The 21,791-nt window shown below is 41.7% G+C and overlaps 1 protein-coding gene across 2 annotated transcripts in view; it reads right to left on the reverse strand.

Moving 5' to 3' along the window:
- The window catches only part of SHROOM2 (shroom family member 2), a 113,183-nt gene that overhangs the window by 54,890 nt on the left and 36,502 nt on the right, over window positions 1-21,791 (reverse strand). For both annotated transcript variants that reach the window (XM_038757499.1, XM_038757498.1), the window contains exon 2: window positions 15,384-15,535. In XM_038757499.1, coding sequence (XP_038613427.1) covers window positions 15,384-15,535 — 152 coding nt within the window. The remainder of the gene's footprint in view (window positions 1-15,383; window positions 15,536-21,791) is intronic.

A 21,791-nucleotide genomic window follows, 5' to 3' on the forward strand; every position in this document is an offset into this window, starting at 1 on the left:
ATAACTAAACTAGAAGGTGAATTCTGCCTTTCAGGAGCTTACATCACCACACAGACACACGACAGGTGCTTTTTGGCCCCCAAACACATGAATAATAATGACAATAATAAGGATAACACTAATAACAACAATTGAGATATGTTACAGTGCTGGGGTAGATACACGATTAACAGGTCGAACACAGTCCCTGTCACACACGGGCTCACAGTCTAACAGGGAGGGAGATTAGGTATTTTTCCCTATTTTACAGATGGGGATACAGAGGCCCAAAAGTCAAGTGACATCCCCCAAGTCCCACAGTAGGCAAGCAGTGGATCTGGGATTAGAAGCCAGGAGTTAAAGTTGACCCTGAGATCTTGCCTCCACCAACTCTGTCGTGAAAAGAAACCCAGATTCTCTTTGTCACCCCTCACTACTGTTTCAGTGGAATGGAGCCCCTTGAGGAAAAGTTAAATCTCATAAATACGCCTTGGTTGCTCTGGCTCCCCAATTCCTTTCTCCTGTCATCAGTCTAGGGACCCCACATACTAGCACTTTTCTCAGGGTGACACAGAAATGCAGGCAAGCTGGACAGAGCTCAAACCAAGAAAGACAAATATGATGCTGTAGAGCCGGAGGAAACATCTGGAGGATGTTGTGGAGGAAATTCAGGCTCCTCATTTGAGAGATCTCAGTTACTCTTTCCCATAGGGGTTAGTAGCTTCAGGATCTTCAGCTGTTTTTATCTGGATTTAACACACAGCCCTCATACATGCAGACACACCTTAATTTAGTTACTTGCTAGGGTTTCACACACAGTCACCTTGTGAACTTCCATGAATGATCACTTTTCCCCATAGTACTGAATGCACTGTCATGAAGTACTCAATTTGAATCACCTTCCTCAGGTATCTATTGAACACTCACTGGTTGTAGTTCACTAAACACCCACTTTGGATTCCTTGGAATTGTCCTCCCTCATTCTCTGTCAGTCTAGATCGCTGCTCTACGTTCAAAATCTATTCCCTACAGTTTCTTTTCACAGGAGTGGGAAAGGGAAGCAGAACTTTCAACACTGCTCCATATCTAATGATAACCTTTGGGTGAAATGAGGGGTATTTTACAACCAAAATCAACAAAATAGTGACTTTGGGGTGGGAACGGGAACACAGAGGCAGTGGGGGAAGGAAATCTGAAAATTAAAGAATCTGTTGTACCAAATAGGATACCTAAACCTATGGAACCCTCTTGTACATGAATGCCTTAATTCCATTCTATTTTTTGTCCCAGTGGGGGCCTCAGCCCCAAATTCTAATTCTGGTACTTTAAGAGACTCTACTACATTAGCATTTGGAAAAACAGTGTGGCTCAGTGGAAGGGACCCAGGCCTGGGAGTCTGAGGATGTGAACTCTAATCTTGGCTCCACCCTTTGCTTGTGGTGTGACCTTGAGTAAATCACGTAACTTTTCTGTGCCTCAGTTCCTCATTTGTAAAATCAGGTTTACATACCTTTTCCCCTTCCCATTTTGACTGTGATCCCTATATAGGACAGGATTGGGTTTGACCTCATTACCCTGCTTCTACCCAGCACTTAGTACAGTGCTTGGCAGATAGTAAGCACTTAAATACCACAATTACTTTTATTACACAATTTTACTCTTCATACTCCTATTAAGAGAAAAGGGCCATTGAACCCAATAAAAACTTTGCTCTCTTCTCATGCCTGACCAAATTATACATGAGACAGTGCTTCCTGACAAACCACTGCTGCAAGTAGTTCTCATTCACACAGAAACTTTCCTTACAGGTAGCATTTAGTCAAAAATACAACTAAAAAGCAAGGGGTTTTGCTTTCCTCTGAATTTCTGTCTGGCACATTCTCCTCCACAGGTTGTTTATAAACTCCCTGAGGACAGGGATCATCTACTAAACTCTACTGTATTCTCCCAAATGCTTAGTATAGTGCTCTGCACAGTGTAAGCTCTCAATAAATGCTATTGATTGACAGTCAGTCAGGAAGTTCCCTGTACTTAATGAATGCCGTTTCCTGGAGAGGGAAAAGAAACATATAGCATACGGTAGCAAATTCATCTGTTTTCTATTAAGTGAAGGGTTTGGAGATGCACTTGGAATTAATCCTCTTATTCATGTAAATTCAAGTCTTCTGAAACGAATACACATACAGTATATGGCTTTTCTGGGACAAGATACTGAAAATGTTTGTGTTTCTCCCTTATCCTTCTTGATAAGGTATTAAGGGCTGGAAAAATTTCTGACAGATTCTCAGACCCAGCTCTTCCAACCTCTCTCTAGTCAGGTGAATGACTATTAAGCCAAACAGGTGGCTGTTTACTCCCTATTTGACATTCTCTGGGGAAAGAGATCCCCATCATTTTCCTCAGTAGCCTATCCAGTCTCTTGTCACTGTCAGTCAAGACAGACTTTGTGCCCAGCTAAAATCTTTCCTGCTTTTAGGTTCATTTCCTCGCATTCTGTTCTCTGTGATGTATTCGTGTCATGAAGCTCATAGGAGGACAAGAGAATAAGCTCTGTAGTAGGTAACTTTATAATAATGATGATAATAATAGTGATATTTGTTTGGCACTTAGTGTGCCAAACTCTGTTCTAGGCACTAGAATAGATGCAAGATAAACACGTCAGGTGAAGTCCCTGTCACACATGGGGCTCACAGTATAATTAGAAGAGGGAATGTTCTCTTAAATCACCATTTTACATGAGGAAGTTGGCCCAGCAGGTAAGTGGTGGAACCAGAATTAGAACCCAGGTCAATGATCTTTTCCCTAGGCCAGGCAGCTGCAGAGGAATCCGTCATTCAGATCTGGGAAAAGCCAGTCAGTCTATCGGTGGTATTTACTGTGTGCAGAGCACTGCACTGAGCACTTGGGAGAGTAGAATAAAACAAAGTTGGTAGATATGACCCCTGTTCACAAGGAGTTTACAGTCAAGATGGGAAGACTAAAAACCAAGGCAGGAGACTTCTCTAAGTCAGAATGTTACATGAGTTGGAATAGCTAACTTTATGCCACTTATTTTTTGAGATAAAAGAGCTTAAAATATGAAAAGGCAGTGCTAAGAACAGTGATGTCACTCTCGATTATATCTACTCTACCCAATGGGCAACAGTAAACTAGTCTCTGCCTTAACACATGGGGGAAATCAAGTAAAAGATAGAAATTCCCAAGGGATCTAAATGGGTGAAACAGATACTGTACATCAAAGCTACACTTTAGATAAATAAAATGCTTCTAAGAACAGAACACAAACGGCAACAAAAATTACAGCATTTTTCTCTTGCCAGGAAAAGCCTGATTCCACAGGCATCAAGGGACAGAATTTTCTGGGACAGAAAATTTGGCGTGAGGCATGACTGTCTTCCATGACACGCAGCTTGGACTAGTGGAAAGAGCATGGGCCTGGGAGTCGGAAGACCTGGGTTCTAATCTCAGTTCTGCCAGTTCTCTGCTGTGTGGCCTTGGGCAAATCACTCAACTTCTCTGTGTCTCTGTTCCCTCACCTATAAAACGTGGATTCAATACCTGTTCTCCCTTCTACTCAGACTGTGAGCCTCATGTGGGATCTGATGATTTTATATTGACCCCAGCATTTAGTACAGTGCTTGGCAGATAGTAAGCACTTAATAAATATCACAATTATTATGATTATTCCATAGCAGGATGTTCTCTGTATGAGGCTGCTGTAATGACCTCTCCAGTTTAGGGGACATTCTATGGACCACGACAAGTCTGCAAGGCTTAACTTACAGAAGTGCAACTCCCCCCTGTAAACTCTGTACAGTCTTTGAATGCCCAAAACTTGACATGGAGACCCTAATGCACTTGACGCCTGATAAAGGAAACCAAAAGAGGAGAGCTCTGATCACTGGAGTAATCCCAGGTATTTGTACTTAAAACTACACAGTCCAAGATCCAGCTGGCTGGCTCATTCAAATCAGTATTCCACAGTGGAAGCACAATCTATTTGCCAGGAACTCATGGATTTATAATCCAATTCTAATAGGGAAGATTTCTGGCTCAGAAATAGTGGGTCTATTAAAGATGTGCAACTTGGCATTTTCTACAGAAATTTCAGCCCCCTGGAGCTGATCAGCAGAGCAATAAATAATGCTCACAATAATAATAATTTGCTAAGTGCTTAGTGCTAAGTGCTTACTATGTGTCAAGCAGTGGGGTAGATACAAGATAATAAGGTTGGATACAATCCCTGTCCCACAAAGGGCTCAGAGTCTAAAGGGGAGGGAGAATGAGTATTTAATCCCTATTTCCAGATGAGTAAACTGAGGCTTTTAGCAGTTAAATGATGTGCCCAAGATCAAGCCGCAGATGTAGATGGGATTAAAACCCAGATCCTCTGACTCCCAGACACTTGCTCTTTACACTAGGCCAACCTGCAAGAATTTTTAGGAACTTAAATGTTATACCATCATTCTGAAGCTTATCCTTTTATGAAAAGTACATTATAGAAGAATGACAATTAGCCTAATATTTAATGTCGGAACATTTCCTTTAGCCTGTGTATAGTTGTAATGATCCTGAACTATAAAACAAATGTATTTTGGGACTGTAAACTACAGGGAAATGGATTTCTCAGAAATAAGCATTTCTTCATCTCCCCCCATCCATCAGGGGAACTCTACTACTCTAAGAGTCACCATGGAATACTTAGTATGCCCATTTGCAGAGGGCTGGGCAAATTCTGGAGTTGGTATAGGGATTGTTGGCGAATGCTGGGCTGGAGAGATTGGCACTGGGCTCTGAGGGGGGACAAAATGAGCAAGTGGACAGAAAGAGTCTTGGGGCCATTGTAAAAGAAAAGCAACATTGGCTTTGGGCCACAGTGGGGAAAAAGAAACTTTGCTATAAAATCTCAAAGGGGACCCATGAAATTTACTCAGGCACTGACTTAACAAATAGTTCTTTTGGCTGCAAAAGTTTGGCAACCTTTGCTCTGTTATCTTGATCGAGGCAAAATGCAATAGATATTCCAATGAAACAAAACAATTCTGCCAGGGAGTCTTTCTACTGTAAAGAAAGTGATACATGCCTGACTTTTTTTTTTAACTCATAGGGCTTTGACCATTCAATTACTAAGTTGGCCCCAAGCCATCAACACACCCAGGGTCATTTTTCCAAAGTAACTAGGATGGCTAAAATCAGCTTCACAGAGTGTTGCTGAACAGGAAATAATTCTGCAAATGTTTATCTTGCCTCTTTGCACTCTGGTTTACCAGACAAGAGGCTATTGAGTAGGACCCATCCAAATTCTTTAGTAAAGTCCTCTTGAGCAGAGTTTTAGCTTATAAGCTCTTCTGATCATAGGGATGGCAATTTTTTATTTAGTCTTGAACTTTTCTATAATGGGCTTCTCGAGAGAAAGTTATGGATGTAGAAGAATGCATGAGAGATGGTACATGGAACTTGTAGCCATAACCACAAGAAGAGCAACCACCAGAGGTGGACTCCAGCATTCTGTGGGCACCGGAGTTGGTTGGTCTTGGTTTGTTAGGGTAGTGTGAAGGAATTAGATTGGGCCATACTGGTGGGATTCACCTCTCGGGCTGGGTAGGAGAGCAATGGGAAAAAGACAAGGCCAGATTCACTGAATTGTGCTACGGAATTTTTCACTGATTGCAACTAGACTTTATATATGATTATGGATTTTATCTATATACACAACCACCAGAAATATCCTTAAAGCAGATACACCAAGTACAGTACCTATAAAGGTATTCCTCACTTTTCAGAACAGTTAGTGTGTACTAGCTAGAGCTTCTAGTGTTGTTTGGAACAGAAGATTTCATTTACACTATATGTTGCCAACTTGTACTTCTCAAGTGCTTAGACCAGTGCTCTGCACACAGTAAGCGCTCAATAAATACGACAATGAATTTACAGATCTGAAAACAAAGCATCAAAACAGGAGGATGTTACGGGTTAGCACCTAGATTTACCTTTCATTGTACTCTCAAGTCCTCACATAAACTCTTAGTTCCAGGCAGAAGCTACACATTACGTGTTTATTCATATAACACTCACATCTTCACCAAAGGAAGATATGCAAACATGTCCTACATTTTTCCCCTTGGAGAGAATATATAGCTGAATATCCTGGAAAGAGAACCTTATAACTTGAACTTTATTGTTTAAGGCAAACTATCTGTCAGGTAAAAATGTAGATTTAATGCTGGAAAGGCAAAACTCCAGACCAGTCTCTACATATCAATGGCTTTGAGGATTTGTTTTTTGTTTTTTTTAAAGAGGGAGAAGGGAGGAGGTGCAGAGAGGCAGAGGGAAAGAAAGGATAGAACCTGGGAAGCTAGCTTCTGCTTGCTGTTTGAACAATGAACACGCCATGCAGACCCTCTCTCAGAATAGAGTTCTGTTTTGTTTTTTCAAACAAATATTCTCATGGGGCATCATTAGACATATAAAATTATGCATGTAGTTCGAGTCATCCAAAAAGACACACAAAAAACATAATGCAAAACCACTCAGTTTAGATAATCATTTCTTTCCTATTCTTTTTTTTTTTTTTACAAAAACGTCAATAAAAGTCGGCCCATGAAAATCTCTCTCACACATATGCACACACACTCTCTCTCTTCTCAGACATCCCTGAAACTCCTGTTTCTTTGGAACAAGTTAAAAAAAGTCAGTAGTACCAAAAAGGCTTCATGGAACACTGCACGAAATAGACTCGGATACGTCACAGCTCTAGAATAGTTACAAAATCAGACATTTCTGCTTCTGAACTCTCAACAGCAACACAGACTGTTCCCAAAGATACAGGCTCAACTCACAAACTCCTACCTCAATCCCAAACGCCCCTCCTACCCATAGCTATTTAGGTACATACCCTCTTTCAGAAAAAAAGTACCAGTCCTGCCACACTTTAGCTGCCTATGGGGAAAACACAGAACTCTTATGTCCAGTTAGCCATTTCCCTCACCCTTTCCCAACATCAACGCATCTGATTAAAGATCCGTCATGGCTTCCAGGAACATCTGTGTTAATCCATGTTGTTGGCTTTGAAACTACCTTGTCAATGGACTCTTCCAAGTAATTAGTCCCACAGGGGGAAGGGATGAGGAAGAGTGCTTGGTACTGGTCTAGGGATCCTTTCATTTAAAAGAAATAACATAAAAAAAATTAGTGTTTCGCCTCTACCATCTTCATTTCAACTCTTGAGGAGTACAAGAGAAAGCAAAAGAGAAAGCAAATGACTGGTTGCTCTGATATTCACGTGGAAAGGTTTATCATTCAAAACAGTCCACCCCTGCAGTCTTCATGGAAAGGCTCCTCTCCCTTCTGGGTTAATCTCTGCCACTGTGTGGGCTTACTGGACATAATTAGATTCACAAAAGGGTCTTATTGCTGCATTGAGCGAAGAGGCAATAATTAATTTTGATTAGTCACACAAATAAATTCTGCTGAACAATTACTTGGGAATAATGTTTTCTGCGCATGTCACACTTAGGATAATAGCTCAAATCTCTGAAGACTACACGGCCGGAACGGGGTGGAGAAAGGGGGAGAAACTCCTTAATTTATCAGTTTGCCAGTGTGATTGTAATGGTTTCCCCTGCCCATTTTGCTCATCCAGGGAATCTTTTTTTCATCCCAGATGGCCACCTGGGTTAACTACGTCTCCTGTTGCTATTCCCCGGGACTGGCTGGTTTAAACATTTTTGAAAAAGAATACGGGGTATAGACATTTATCATGATACAGCAGAGAGCAAGCCTGATGGCTTCTGGACTAAGGACTATTATCAGTACAATCTCTTTGTCAACGGCCTCTCTCCTCTTTTGTAAAGGAGAGAAACAGGGCAAGGGTAGAGAGAATGTTCTCTCCTGAGGTATCACTTTTCTAGTATTGATTTCAATAGAATGACAAGTTACCTATTGTCAGCCCCATGAAACAGAATCCTATTTCTTTTTAATAACCACCTGCCAATGGCAAATCTACAATGACCACCTGCCCAGCCATACAGCTAAAGAAAATCGCATCCTTCATACTGCTCCCTTGGGCAAGGATGCCTCAGTTCCTTCACCTGTTAGGGATAAGGAAGAAGCTCTCCCTCCCTCTGAGATTGGGAGCGCCATGTGGCACAGGGAACGTGTCTAATTATACTGTAACGAGCCTAGGGCTCAGGGAACATTAAGCGCTTCATAAATGCCACACTTAGCTGAGAAAGAACAGGGTATGAGCGGAGTGAGGAATCACCATTGGAAGGAGGGGAAGGAGGAAACCACTGGGAAATGATGGAAGCCTCCAAGGAGAAGAGGGTAGTGCCGGGAAGGAATTCCTCGTGCTGAGGTGGGAAAGAGAGATCTGGAATATCCCAGGGGAGAGATAGTGACATTTTGATAAAGTGGAGGATCACAAACCTGGAGTATGGGGTATAGAGGAAGTGAGGGAAGAGAATATGGCGAAAAAAGAGAAGGGTAAGAGAGAATCTTCTACTGGTTTGGGAAGTGCTGGCAATAGGCTCTATCAGTTGATAGTTCTGTTGATGACTGGGCATTTGAAGACTGATGTGTTGACGTTTGACAAATAGATTTTCGATAGTTTTTACATCCTGTCCTGTTTTCATATGGACAACTCATTTGATTGTTCTCACACCTCTAACTGCAACACTCCAAGTGGAGGTCAAAAATCCCTAAAAACCCTTTCTCTTCTCCACTTGAGGCCTCTTTATATTAGTAGACTTTTGTTCCATTTTTCCTGGGGGGTGGGGAAGAATTATTTTTCATTTCATTTCATTTCATTCCAAACATTTCATTTGGAAATGTTACAGTTCATTTGTCCTACCTGTAACATATCTGGAAATTGCTATGATTGTTTTAAAAAATAATGTGTGAAAAATTCATGAATTTGGAAAATTACAAATATGGAATTAAAGAAATTAATTACCAAATATGTGAACTTCAAGTCTATATAAACTTTTCTTAGAAGTATACGCTAAAAACTCATCCCTAAAATCCTTTCAGTCTTAATGGTCAGGGCCTAGACTTCTGGTGGTAACACATTCTGCTAAGAATGTGTTTGGATTCCAAAGACGGGGGGGAAAGAACCTGTTAATGAAGGCAATCAGTATTTTTCCGTGGAGAACAGATGGACAGCAAATTCTTTCCAAATGCCCAGGAGTGAAAATTCCTATTGTCCTATTGGCTGCTTCAATTATCTTATCCCAAAGGAAATGACATCTAAAAATATTCTAAAATAAGCACGGACCTGCTATTTGAAGGAAAAAATAATGCAGTCCAGATTCCACTGTGGGACAAGTTCAGAAACTAAACCCCTGAAAAGACAAGGATAATACCTCACTGCATTTCCCCCTAAAGATAATAAGAAGTAGTAATAATCATGGTAGTAATTGTGTTTACCGAGTTCCCTCTGGGTGCAATGAGCTGTAGTAAACACTTCTAAAGTTCAAAAGAATAAAGTGAAACGTTCCCTGACCACAAGGAGCTTACACTCCACAGGTCACTCCATAGCAGCAGCTCAAGAATTCTCCTATCATCCAGTTAGCTCACGTTGGGAAGCAGTGTGACCTAACAGAAAGAAAGGACTGGGCCAGAGAGTCAGACAACCTGGATTCTAAATCTGGGTACAACACTTTGTTGTGTGAACTTGGGCAAATAATCTAACTACTCTGTGCCTTAATTTCCTCATCTATAAAATGGGAATTAAATGCCCATTCACCCTCCCCCTTACACTGCAAGTCCCACATGAGACACGGATTCTGATCTGATTATCTTGTGTTTCTTCCAGGGCTTGGCACTTAGTTAACACTTAACAAACATGCAATTATTATAACTGTACAGCTCTACAGAGCTCTCACCATGGTTTTATGGAATTAAAGCCAATTAAGTCATAACACTACACAGGAAGTCCTAGAAATCAGCAAGGCCCAGAAATTGAAAAGAGTATAAACGGACATATCTTATCACTGGAGTAATTTAAGAGGCTATTGTAGGTTAACATCTTCACTCAGAAAAGTTTGCTTTTGTTTGCATGGCAAACATGAACCTAAGAAACCACATCAGAACAGAAATGTGTGATTATCACCAAAAAACCCCCAACACCTATGATATTTAGAGAGAGCACTTTCAGATACAAATAGCTTTCTGCCAAACCCCAAGTAAAGGAAAACTTAGTTGATGTAATTGCCCATTCTGATGCCATGTTCCTATGCACAGAGTTTTCTGAATAACGTGGCACACCGGGCCCAAACGGGCTTGTGCTTTTAGAATACAGCTCTCTGATTCCCTAACTGCATTCTAGCCCAAAGGTACGTTGACAACATGTATTATGGCAGGACTGCATTTGAAACTAACAGGATCTTACTGACCCTATGGCCCAGCAATCTAGGCTACCACCACTGTTACCCAGAGTTCAGAACACTGGGAATTAGAAGGTCATGGCCCATTGTTGGGTAGGGATTGTCTCTGTTGCCAAATTGCCCTTTCCAAGTGCTTAGTACAGTACTCTGCACACAGTAAAGTCTCAATTCATTCATTCAATCATATTTATTGAGTGCTTAATGTGTGCAGAGCACTGTACCTAGCACTTGGGAAGTACAAGTTGGTAACATATAGAGACGGTCCCTACCCAACAGCGGGCTCACAGTCTAGAAGGGGGAGACAGACAAGAAAACAAAACATATTAACAAAATAAAATAAATAGAATAAATATGTACAAATAAAATAAATAAATAGAGTAATAAATACGTACAAACATATATACATATATACAGGTGCTGTGGGGAGGGGAAGGAGGTAAGGCAGGGAGGTGGGGAGGGGGAAGAGGGGGAGAGGAAGGAGGGGGCTCAGTTTGGGAAGGCCTCCTGGAGGAGGTGAGCTCTCTGTAGGGCTTTGAAGGGAGGAAGACAGCTAGCTTGGCGTGAATGAATGAATGAATGAATAATCCCAGCTCTGCCACTTGTCTGTTGTGTGACCTTGGGGAAGTCACTTCACTTCTCTGTGTCTCAATTCCCTCATCTGTAAAATGAGGATCAAGAATATGAGCCCAAAGCGGGACAGGGAATGAGTCCAATCCGATTTGCTTATACCCACCCCAGCGCTTAGTATAGTGTTTGGCACACAGTAAGCGCTTACCAAATACCACAATTATTACTACCAGAGAATTCTTTGGGCTTCTGCTATCCTTCTACCTTTTCAGTTTCTCCAAAGTAATGGGTTTTGGGGATTTTTTGCCTTTTTTGATCTAGGGGATGCACTTCCTCCTAATACCTTTCTCCAATCCTTCCATACTCTATCTTTCCTTCTCCTGGGAAACAAAATAGACATTGTAAGGCCTTTGAGGGCCAGGGACTCTGTCTAATTTCCAACTCTGTGTTCTTTGACAGTGCTTAATACACAGTATGGGCTTAATAAATGCTACTAAAACATTTTTTTTAAAAAGTGGAATCCAATTTAATTTATCCCAGGGGCCATTGGCAACTGTATCATAACAAACCACTGGATTGCAATCTCCTCTGCTAAACTGTAAGATCCTTGAGGTCTTGTCTACTCGCAATTCCTTAGCATCATGCTCTGCACACAGGAAGGATTCAATAAATACCATCGATCTAATCTGATTACTTAATAACACAGTTAACCAATGTAAAGGATTTCCTAGCACCCTGGTTCCATTTCTTTCCCTCACACTTCTGAGGGAGACTGGCATCAGTTAGCCAATGGATGCACTTTTTTCCCCAGGGAATAAGATGAGGCAAAGTGAATAGGCTCTTTTTTCTCATTGCAAGTTCCCAAAATGTATTTCCCCTACTCCACCTCCGCCCCCACCCCTTTAAACTACATGAGACAGGGACTCTGTAGACTTGTAAGAAAAGATTAAAGGCAAAAAGAAGGTTGAAGTGTGACCTCATAGTGCCCTTCAGGTATTTGATGTATAGAGGGCTAACCCAGCTGCTCTGTTTTCATTTCAAAGAGAACAGAAATAAAGGAAATGGGTTTGAACAGGAGGCAGAACTGACTTGTGAGATAGAAGGAAGAAGCAGGCTAGGCAGAATGGCTGCTCAATACTGGAATGTGCTAACAAGAGTTGGGGGAAGATATTGAAACTCCTTCTTTGGGGCCTTTTAAATTTGCTTTAGGTGTGGCCCTGACTGAAGACAGGGGATGGATCAGATGACCTCAGCATTCTGTGCAGCCATATAATTCTGTGAAAACCCACTTTGGAGTTTTTTCATTCTGGTAATAGGACATTCAGCTTCTCCTTGCCTGAGTGGCTGGTGATTGTTCAATCTAGCTAAAGATCTAATAGCAATAAATAACGTTGTCTAGTTCTTCCTTCTTGGAAAAATCCTAGGCTGCCAGAATGGTCCTCATCAGCATTTTACCAAAGGCATTTCCTTTTCCCGTTCATCACATATTGGACTCTTCACCTAACTCGTGTTGAGTCCAGGTCTCACAGTAGAGCTCAAGTTTCATCTGCCCTCACACTCTAACACTCCTTTAAAGGATGTGCAGATATTTCTGTTTCTGTTTTCTACTTGTCTGTCTATCATTTTGTCATCTGTCAGTAAGTTGTCTAAGAAACAGATTCTGTGCCAGCATTTAGCTCTGTGTGACCAATACACATTTCTGGTTGTGCATATAGCAGACATGAATCACCTCAATTTTCCATCGACTTATTAGTTCAAAACGCCTGGGTGATTTGGTGACGCAAGCCTTTTGATACTCACCCCAGCCTCACAGTACTTATGCAAATAATATTATACTCCACTGTTTCCCCTATCCATAATCTACTGTCTGTCTCCCCCTGTGGACTGTTAGCTCCACATGGGCAGAGATCATGTCTATCAACTCTGTCACCTTGTATTTTGCCATGCACTTAGTACAGTGCTCTACACAGAGTAAGTAAATTCCATCAATTGACTGATTGACTCTTGGGTTTGTGCCTCTAGGGCATCCTCTAGACTGTAAGCCCTCTGTGGGCAGGGAATACATCTATGTTATCTTGAACTCTCCCAAGCATTTAATACAGTGCTCTGCACACAGTAAATGTTCAATAAATATGATAGATTGATAGGCTGCAGTCATCTGCCTCCAGAAATTCTTGAATGTCTAAGGAGGATGGCTGAAGTGTGTTGAGTTTCCCAGCGGTGAGGAAAACCACATCTTACTGCACCTTCCAGCATGAACATGTAAAACAAACTGAACTAAGTGCAATATGCAATTCTGCTTTACTTCTTTGATGATAGGGATAGATCAGACAGGACACCTTTGGCTCTGGCCAGGTAATCTCAGGACAATGATGAACTTTTCAGAAGGGCCAAATCTTTTAAGTCATCCCAGCATCCAGATCTAGTGATGATTAACCAAACAATCTATGGCATTTATTGAGTGCTTACCCTGTGCAGAACACAGTCCTAGTTACTTGGGAGAGTACAACACAATGGAATCAGATGCTTTGGTATGATGTACAAAAATCTTTTCCTCTTTCTGACACACAGCATGAAGATTACATCCGCTGTGCCATGCTGAGATCAGTGGACAATATTCTCCAATAGTCGACCCAGGACGACTCTAGTAGGGAACTTTGCCGGCGAATGTAGAGTAATGAAACACCACCAAAACTGAAGCCACCTCATTTTTCACCTTTCTTTTTGAAGTTAGTAATGTAATGGCTTCTCTGAGATCCTCTGATATTTCTTCAGTGTTCCATTTGTTGAGGGAACGTTTACACAAGTGCTTAAGCAGGGTGCCCCTCCATATTTACAGGTCTCAGTGGATCAGCTATCAGACCCAGGGCTTTTGGCCATTTTTCACTGCTGCCATCACTTCCCCCAAGAGTTGGGATGAGTGTCCTGTCTTGGCATGTTGGCAGATTTGGTAAAGGCCTCATCATCAATACTAGAAGGGGGTCGAGGACATTGAAAATGTTCTTCCCCACCCTTCAGGTTTACCTCCTTGTCTGAGATGAGGCTTCAACAATCAATCAATTTCATTTACTAGACACTTATTGTGTGCAGAGCATGGAACAATCTCCACTCTTCAAATGTATTGTGATGGCGTGCAGTGGGTCATCTAATTCTGGCTTCAACTCACGCATGATTACTCACTTTACTCTGCTATTGGTCTATACCCACTTCAGAACCAAAGAAACAAAAACAGAAAGAACCCCCATTCCCTGAGTCAAATCCCACACATGCTAGAGACAGAAATAGCTTACCTATTCTGCTGTTTTCCCTTACATCAGGAACTGGCTCTGAAGAAGCACCCCACTTCCTTTTAAACCCAAACCCATCCTTAAAATCCTATCATCTACTCCTCCGGTCAACAGGAACCAATCAAAGCACCTGGTGAGAACTTTTAGACTACTACTCACTCAACTCCATCAAACACTCAACTCTGTTACTGGTCTACGAGGCCCCTCACCATTCCTGAGCCAAAAAAAGGGGAAACAAGGGCAAACCTCCCCGCAAATCCACACTCTTCCCAATATTCATTCATTCAATCATATTTATTTAGTGCTTACTGTGTGCAGAGTACTGTACTAAGTGCTTGGGAAGTACAAATAAGCAACATACAGAGATGGTCCCTACCCAACAACGAGCTCACGGTCTAGAAGGGAGAGACAGACAACAAAACAAGTATTGCTACCCTCCCTCGGCCAAAATCTGGATCTAGCTATGAAGAGGGCCCAATTTGGGATCCAGAATCACCCCTCAATGTCCCATCACCCCTTCTCCAGTCAGATAACTGATAACCAGTCAGAGTCAGCACGAACACCTCAGACAATGACTCATTCAACTCCATTAATCACTTACTCTTGGCTTAAGAATTTTCTGAGGCAAAAGTTTCTAAAAGCACAGTAAAGCTGTGGTTTATATCTGGATTTCTGAAATAAGTATGAAATGAAGATTTGTCATCCAGAGGGTTAATTAAGAACCAAATGGAAAAAATCATTATTTTCCTTTGAAAATTTTTTTTGGTTCAAGCACAACAAATATATGATTTCCCCTTTTTTTTTACAAACTAGACCTAATGTGAAGTATTTTATTCTTAAACCCCTCATTATCGGCTAGTACGATCATATTTAATATCTAGTATGTTCTCCCCCCTGGGATTGCACACACACAGACACAGAAGCGAGTCATTTAATACCGTTTTTCAAGTAGGGGAATATTGGAAACTAGCTTCAAACGTTCTAATAATCTAAGATATAAAAAATAGATCCAGTTTATTTTAGTACTGAGGGAGCAGAATTACACAAAATCTCTGAGTATAGAACATTAGGCAGACTGGGAGAATTAAGAATAATATTTTCATTCCCTCCAAAAATTCCCAGAGATGCCAATAGCTGAATAAACTTCAAACTTAAATAATCTTACCTTTTCACTACCAGCTTTAGGGTCTTGTGAGAACCTTTTACCAAGCAGATGGCCTCTTGCCTGAAGCCCGAAAGGCCTCTATCATTGATGCTGATGATCTCATCCCCAGCTAATAACTTGTCCACGGCTGCAGCTTTGCTACCTTCTTCTATCTGGAAAAAAAAAACCCAAAGGGTCGCATCAATAATATTACTGCATCATTATTATATCAGTGAATTTACACTGATTCCCGAACATGCCAGGGCAGAACATCTTTGCTACTGCCTCAGAATTAAACATTTACACTTTATTAATCAATCAATCAATGGTACTTATTGACAGCTCCCTTTGTGGAGAGCACCATACTAGACACTAGGGAGAGTACACTATGGGGAACAGGCATGTTCCCTCTCCAAAGGGGGCTCAGACATTAAACTAAATTATAGTTATATACGTAGGTAGGGCCAGGGTGGGGTGAATATCCAGCGCTTAAAGGAACAGTCTCTCACTTAGGGAATATTCTCTGGCTTAATGTCTTCCCTGTCATAGGTTTCAATTCCATGGGTCTGATAAGAAAAGTTGTTCCCAATCAATCAATGGTTCATTCATTCAATCGTATTTATTTATTGAGTGCTTACTGTGTTCAGATTACAGTAATTCATTCATTCATTCAATCGTATTTATTGAGCACTTACTGTGTGCAGAGCACTGTACGAAGCGCTTGGGAAGTACAAGTGGGAGAGGACAATATAGTAGAAGAGGTAAGCATGGGTTTCTGGCTGTGGGAGAAAAGTCATGCTTATTGTAAATCCCTGACAAGGACCAAGAGTTCCAGATGAGGCTGAAAAGTGTCCAACAGGATGAGGTCTTTCTGACTTGCTGGGTCTTTGAAGCCTGTCTCACTTGTTCCCTCCCTGAAGGACCCACCTCCTCTTTTCCAAATTCCATCCACTTAAGGATCCTTTCATAGAGGCTGCCTTCTATCTTTAAATCAATATTGACATTCATCCCAGCTCATTCTTCCGTCTTCCCCAGCAACAAATCACCTCTCATTGCTGGAATTTGGGGCTTTTTGTCCTAACAGACACCTAGATAAGTCATACTGTGACTGATTTGCAAACTTGCTCAAATACATTAGAGATAAGGCTCTCAACTAAGTGTTATTCTGCTAACTGAACGGTAACTGTGAATGAAAAGAAGGAAAGTGAGCCCAGGAGTTTTGACTCCAGGGATTTGGGTTCCAAAAAAGCTCCTCATTAATCAGCATTTCCTAAGGAATTGTAAGTTTTTAGATAAATGAGAAACCCCTGTGACAAAATATTGCGTGACCATCACAGTGAAAACGGTTGTGAGAGTGTGGAAAGTTAAACAGTTATTTAGAAAAGCCCTATTTATACAATACTACTGAAAAATTTCCATCAGACCAGAACAATGAAAAAAACAAGTTTGCTCAGAAATTGACATGAAAGCAGATAAACCAGAATGACATGTTATATAAACCTAAACTATGGTAGCAGCCCCCATGGACTGATTTCAGCAGGTGGAATATCTAAGCCTTTCCTGCTCTCTCATCCAGCGGTCTTGATGATAACACATCAGTCTACATTTAAATCCCATGCTTGGAACATGATTTTCCTGATTTGCCCAAGGGAGCCATATTCTTGCTCCAAACTCTGGCTGCAGGTTAAAGTTCACACCACATCACTCATCTCCTGTTCCTATTTCCTCCCCTACTGCCACTTCAGCATTTGCTGTCATCTAAGAACTTGGGTACTACACACACACAGGCCTCCCCACCCACCACACAGCTCCATCCCACCCCATAACACTTAGGTACACATCTTTAAACTCTGTTGCTTCCCCCTGCCTCTAATTTATTTTGCTTTAATAAATTTGCTCCTTCCCTTCCCCACAGCACCTGTATGTATGTATATATGTTTGTACATATTTATTACTCTATTTACTTGTACATATCTATTCTATTTATTTTATTTTGTTAATATGTTTTGTTTTGTTCTCTGTCTCCCCCTTTTAGACTGTGAGCCCACTGTTGGGTAGGGACCGTCTCTATGTGTTGCCAACTTGTACTTCCCAAGTGCTTAGTACAGTACTCTGCACACAGTAAGCGCTCAGTAAACACGATTGATTGATTGATTTAGTATCTGTCTTCCCCACTAGATGTAAGCTCCATGATGGAGGAGTATAATAATAATACTAATGATAGCATTTGTTAAGAGCTTACTATGTGTAAAGCACTGTTCTAAGCACTGGGGTGGATTCAAGGTGATCAGGTTGTCCACGTGGGGCTCACAGTCTTAATCCCCATTTTACAGATGAAGTAACTGAAGCTCAGAGAAGTTAAGTGACTTGCCCAAGGTCACACACCAGACATGTGGCGGAGCTGGGATTAGAACCCAGGACCTCCCACTCCCAAGCCCGTACTCTTTCCACTGAGCCATGCTGCTTCTCTATGGCCTTGGGCATCAGTGTGGCCTAGTGGAGAGAGCACAGGTCTGGGACTCAGAGGACCTGGGTTCTAATCCTGTTTCCGCCAACTGTCTGCTTTGTGACCTCGGGCTGGTCACTAAACTTCTCTGTGCCTCAGTTACCTCATCTGTAAAATGGGGATTGAGACTGGGAGCACTCTGTGGGACAGGGACTGTGTCTAACCCAATTATCTTATATCTACCCCAGTACTTTGTACATTGCCTGGCACATTCTAAGTGCTTCACAAATACCACAATTATTAATAAAAATAATAATTACTATTGTGGTATCTTTAAAGCACTTTTTACTAAGCAATGGGGTAGAGGAAAGATAATCAAGTCCCACAAATGGAGAGAGAATAGACACTAAATCTCCATTCTGCAGATGAGGGCTTTGAGGGATAGAGAAGCAGCGGGGCTCAGTAGAAAGAGCATGGACTTTGGAGTCAGAGATCATGAGTTCAAATCCCAGTTCTGCCAATTGTCAGCTGTGTGACTTTGGGCAAGTCACTTAACTTCTCTGTGCCTCAGTTACCTCATTTGTAAAATGGGGATTAAGTGTGAGCCCCCTCCTCCGTGGGACAACCTGATCACCTTGTAATCTCCCCAGCACTTAGAACAGTGTTTTGCACATAGTCAGCGCTTAATAAATGCCATTCTTATTATTATTATGATTGAGGCACAGATAAGTTAACTGACTTGCCCCAGGGACACACAATAAGTGATGGAGTCAGAATAAAAACCCAGGGCTTCTGACTCCCAAGCTCCTGCCCTTTCCATTGGGTCACGCTGCTTTGAAATCCAAAGGCAGGAGAATGTTATGGACTCATCTGTGGGCTGACCTACAGCCCCAGCCCAAGTCAAGGATGCTCAAGACTCCTTCAAGCAGGAAACTGCCCTTTAGTGAGCCAGAGTCAAACTGGATGTTGGCCAGGGCTCATATCTGCATGTGCCCAATAGCACCCCAGTCATAGCATTCTACACTAAAAGGAGTGCTACATGATTGACATGGGCCGCTAGGAATTCACTGAATGGGGTGTGTTTGTGTGTGTGTATGAGGCAGAGAGAGAGAAACTGCACACACACACACACAACTGAAAAGACCAAGGCAGGAACTTAAGTTCCAGCCAAGCTATGGGCACAAGAAGATTATCTTTGTAGTGTTGTCAAGTTTAATGTTCGTGGCAACTGGTGCTGTTTTCTCTTTTGCTCTCTTGTTTCTCATCTTTTATGGAGCTTTCATCCACAACAGTCGCTTCTTGATAGGTGAGTACCACACAAGTTTGTCCTTGGCAAACAATTCCCAGTTTTCAGCTGGGATGCAGCATGGTCTGAGGTTTTGCTTTGCTGTATCCTTAGCCTGCTTCCTCTGGGCTCCTTGCTTTCAGTTTTCTGATCTCAGTTTACCAAATGGCACTCATCTGGGTACCTTGCTGTGATTCATTCTCCTCACATGTGGCCCCCCTCAGACATGTGTGTTGAAGTAATCAGAGCTTCAGTATTGAGACTGACTTCATCCAAGAACGTCATTATTTGTGATCCTGTTTTACCATTTGATGTTGACTCTAAACCCTACGTAATATGGATGAAACTACTCCAAAACAAACAGCAAAAGTCTAATTGAAAAAAAGAGAATTCTATTCACACAGCAAGGGCAGTGGGAAGAGCATGGGCCTGAGAGTCAGAGGACCTGGCTTCTAATCCTGGCAGTGTCACTTGTCTGTTGTGTGACCTTGGGCCAGTCACTTAACTTCTCAAAGCGTCCATTCCCTCATTTGCAAAATGGGGATTAAATATCTGTCGCCCTTCTTTAGTCTGTTAACCCCCTGTAGAATCTGATGATCTTGTATCCACTCATTCGATCGTATTTATTGAGCGCTTACTGTGTGCAGAGCACTGTACTAAGCACTTGGGAAGTACAAGTTGGCAACATATAGCGACAGTCCCTACCCAACAGCGGGCTCACCGTCTAGAAGGGGGAGACAGACAACAAAACATATCTACTTCAGCACTCAGTACAGTGCTTGGCACATAGTAGGCACTGAGCCTGTTGTTAGGTAGGGATTGTCTCTGTTGCCGAATTGTACTTTCCAGATGCTTAGCACAGTGCTCTGCACACACTAAGCACTCAATAAACACAACTGAATGAATGACTGAAATACCACAATCATCATTATTATTATTATCATATAACTTTGTAGAAACTTTGTCCAAAAGGATCAAACAAAAACACTTGCATGTTCATGTGGTATCTTTTCTGGCTTCCACACACACAGGTACAAGAATGGCCTGCAAAACTGAATACAGCCAAATAAGGGGAAGAGGCAGGAGAGCAGGAGGAGGGGGAGGAGGAGGCGGATGAGGATGAGGAGGGGCTGGAATCCCAAAGGGGGAAGATGAAAAACTGGATAGGCACATTCCAGAGGTGGTAATTACACTTTCCAAAAAGTGTAGTTGCACAACTAAAGGAATGCAGTTCCTTACTAGGTTGGAGATTCGGCAGCCCAGGATCTAACTCCCTGAGCGTCTGGGGTCTTTTCCTCTTTGCCTGGTTATTTCAGGTGACTTCAGGCAACTTGTTCTACAATAAAGCAATCCAGACTTCTAAATTCATTTACATATTTGGACACATATCAACCATGATTTATTTGCAGATCCGATTAGACCGCATAAAACAGTCACTGTGCTTTATGCATTGAGGTATCAGTTTTCTCCATTAGCAACTGAATCAAGATGGAATGACATTCAACTTGAGACCTAAGCTACCATCTGAATTGAGGGAAAAAGAAAACATTTTTCCATATATATATTTTTTCCGGAACAACTTCAGGATCGAAATCCTACGATACTAATGCCCGTGTCAGAAGAGTCAAATTTTCTTTGTTCTTGAGAAATAGGTACGAACCTCCATGCAAAAAATATTTATTCTTTTCCCCCAACCCTTAACATCTTGTAAAATGGTGTGAACCAGGAAAAAAAATTAATCATGTGGAATTTATTTATTGTTTTTGGCAGTCTTAAGAAACACGGTTAGAGAAGCAGAAGCTCGAAAGCATGACTTACTACCTGCATTTTACTCAGCTCTGACTGGCTAGCTTTTATGGCTCACATTTATGTGTCAACACCCGCAACAACAAAGCAGGAGAGGTTCTCGGGAAATGCTGAATAACCAACTATCTGGTTTCACTCGGAATGAGGGCGGTGAATATTTCTCTCATCTTCGGAGGTTTTTCCTGCTGCTGTCCTTAAAGAGGGAACACAGTTTTAGGTGCCAGAGTGGTGACTTATCTTCTAACTCTCAATAAGCAAAAATTTTATTTTCATCTTGGGTGAATGTTAATTTTAGGGGTGAGCCCCTTTTCAGACTGTGATGCCCCTGAAGGCAGGGACCATGTTTAAATCCCACCTGGGCATTTTTTCCTAGTGTTCAGTAGTGCTCTACGCACATTAAGTGCCTAATAAATACTATTACTACCACATTTCTTTTTCTACTAAATATTTGGGTTAACTAGAGATGGTTGAGGACCCCCATCTTCAGGAATAGTAGTAGTACTAGTATCAAAATCCATGTATTTTGCTTCCCTGTGCTAATAATAATAATAATTGTGGTATTTGTTAAGGGCTTACTATTGCCAAGGACTTTACTAAGCCCTGGGGTAAGATACAAGATAATCTGGTCAGAAACAGTTCCTGTCCCACATGGGGCTCACAATTCTAAACAGAAGGGAGAACAGAAATATTAGAACCCAGGTCCTCTGACTCCCAAGCCCGGGCTTTTTCCAGTAGGCCATGATGCTTTGCACACAGTAGCTGCTTAATTTTCCTACTTACTCCCAAGTAAAACCAGTGTCAAGCAGGAACACTGGTACATGATTGCCTTGGAAATATGCCATGTAAAGTACTTCTGCTGAGGAAAAAAAGCCACCAAAAACCCCACCAAATC

Source organism: Tachyglossus aculeatus, chromosome 15, assembly GCF_015852505.1.
Source record: "Tachyglossus aculeatus isolate mTacAcu1 chromosome 15, mTacAcu1.pri, whole genome shotgun sequence".
In the NCBI taxonomy this organism is placed as follows: Eukaryota; Metazoa; Chordata; class Mammalia; order Monotremata; family Tachyglossidae; genus Tachyglossus; species Tachyglossus aculeatus.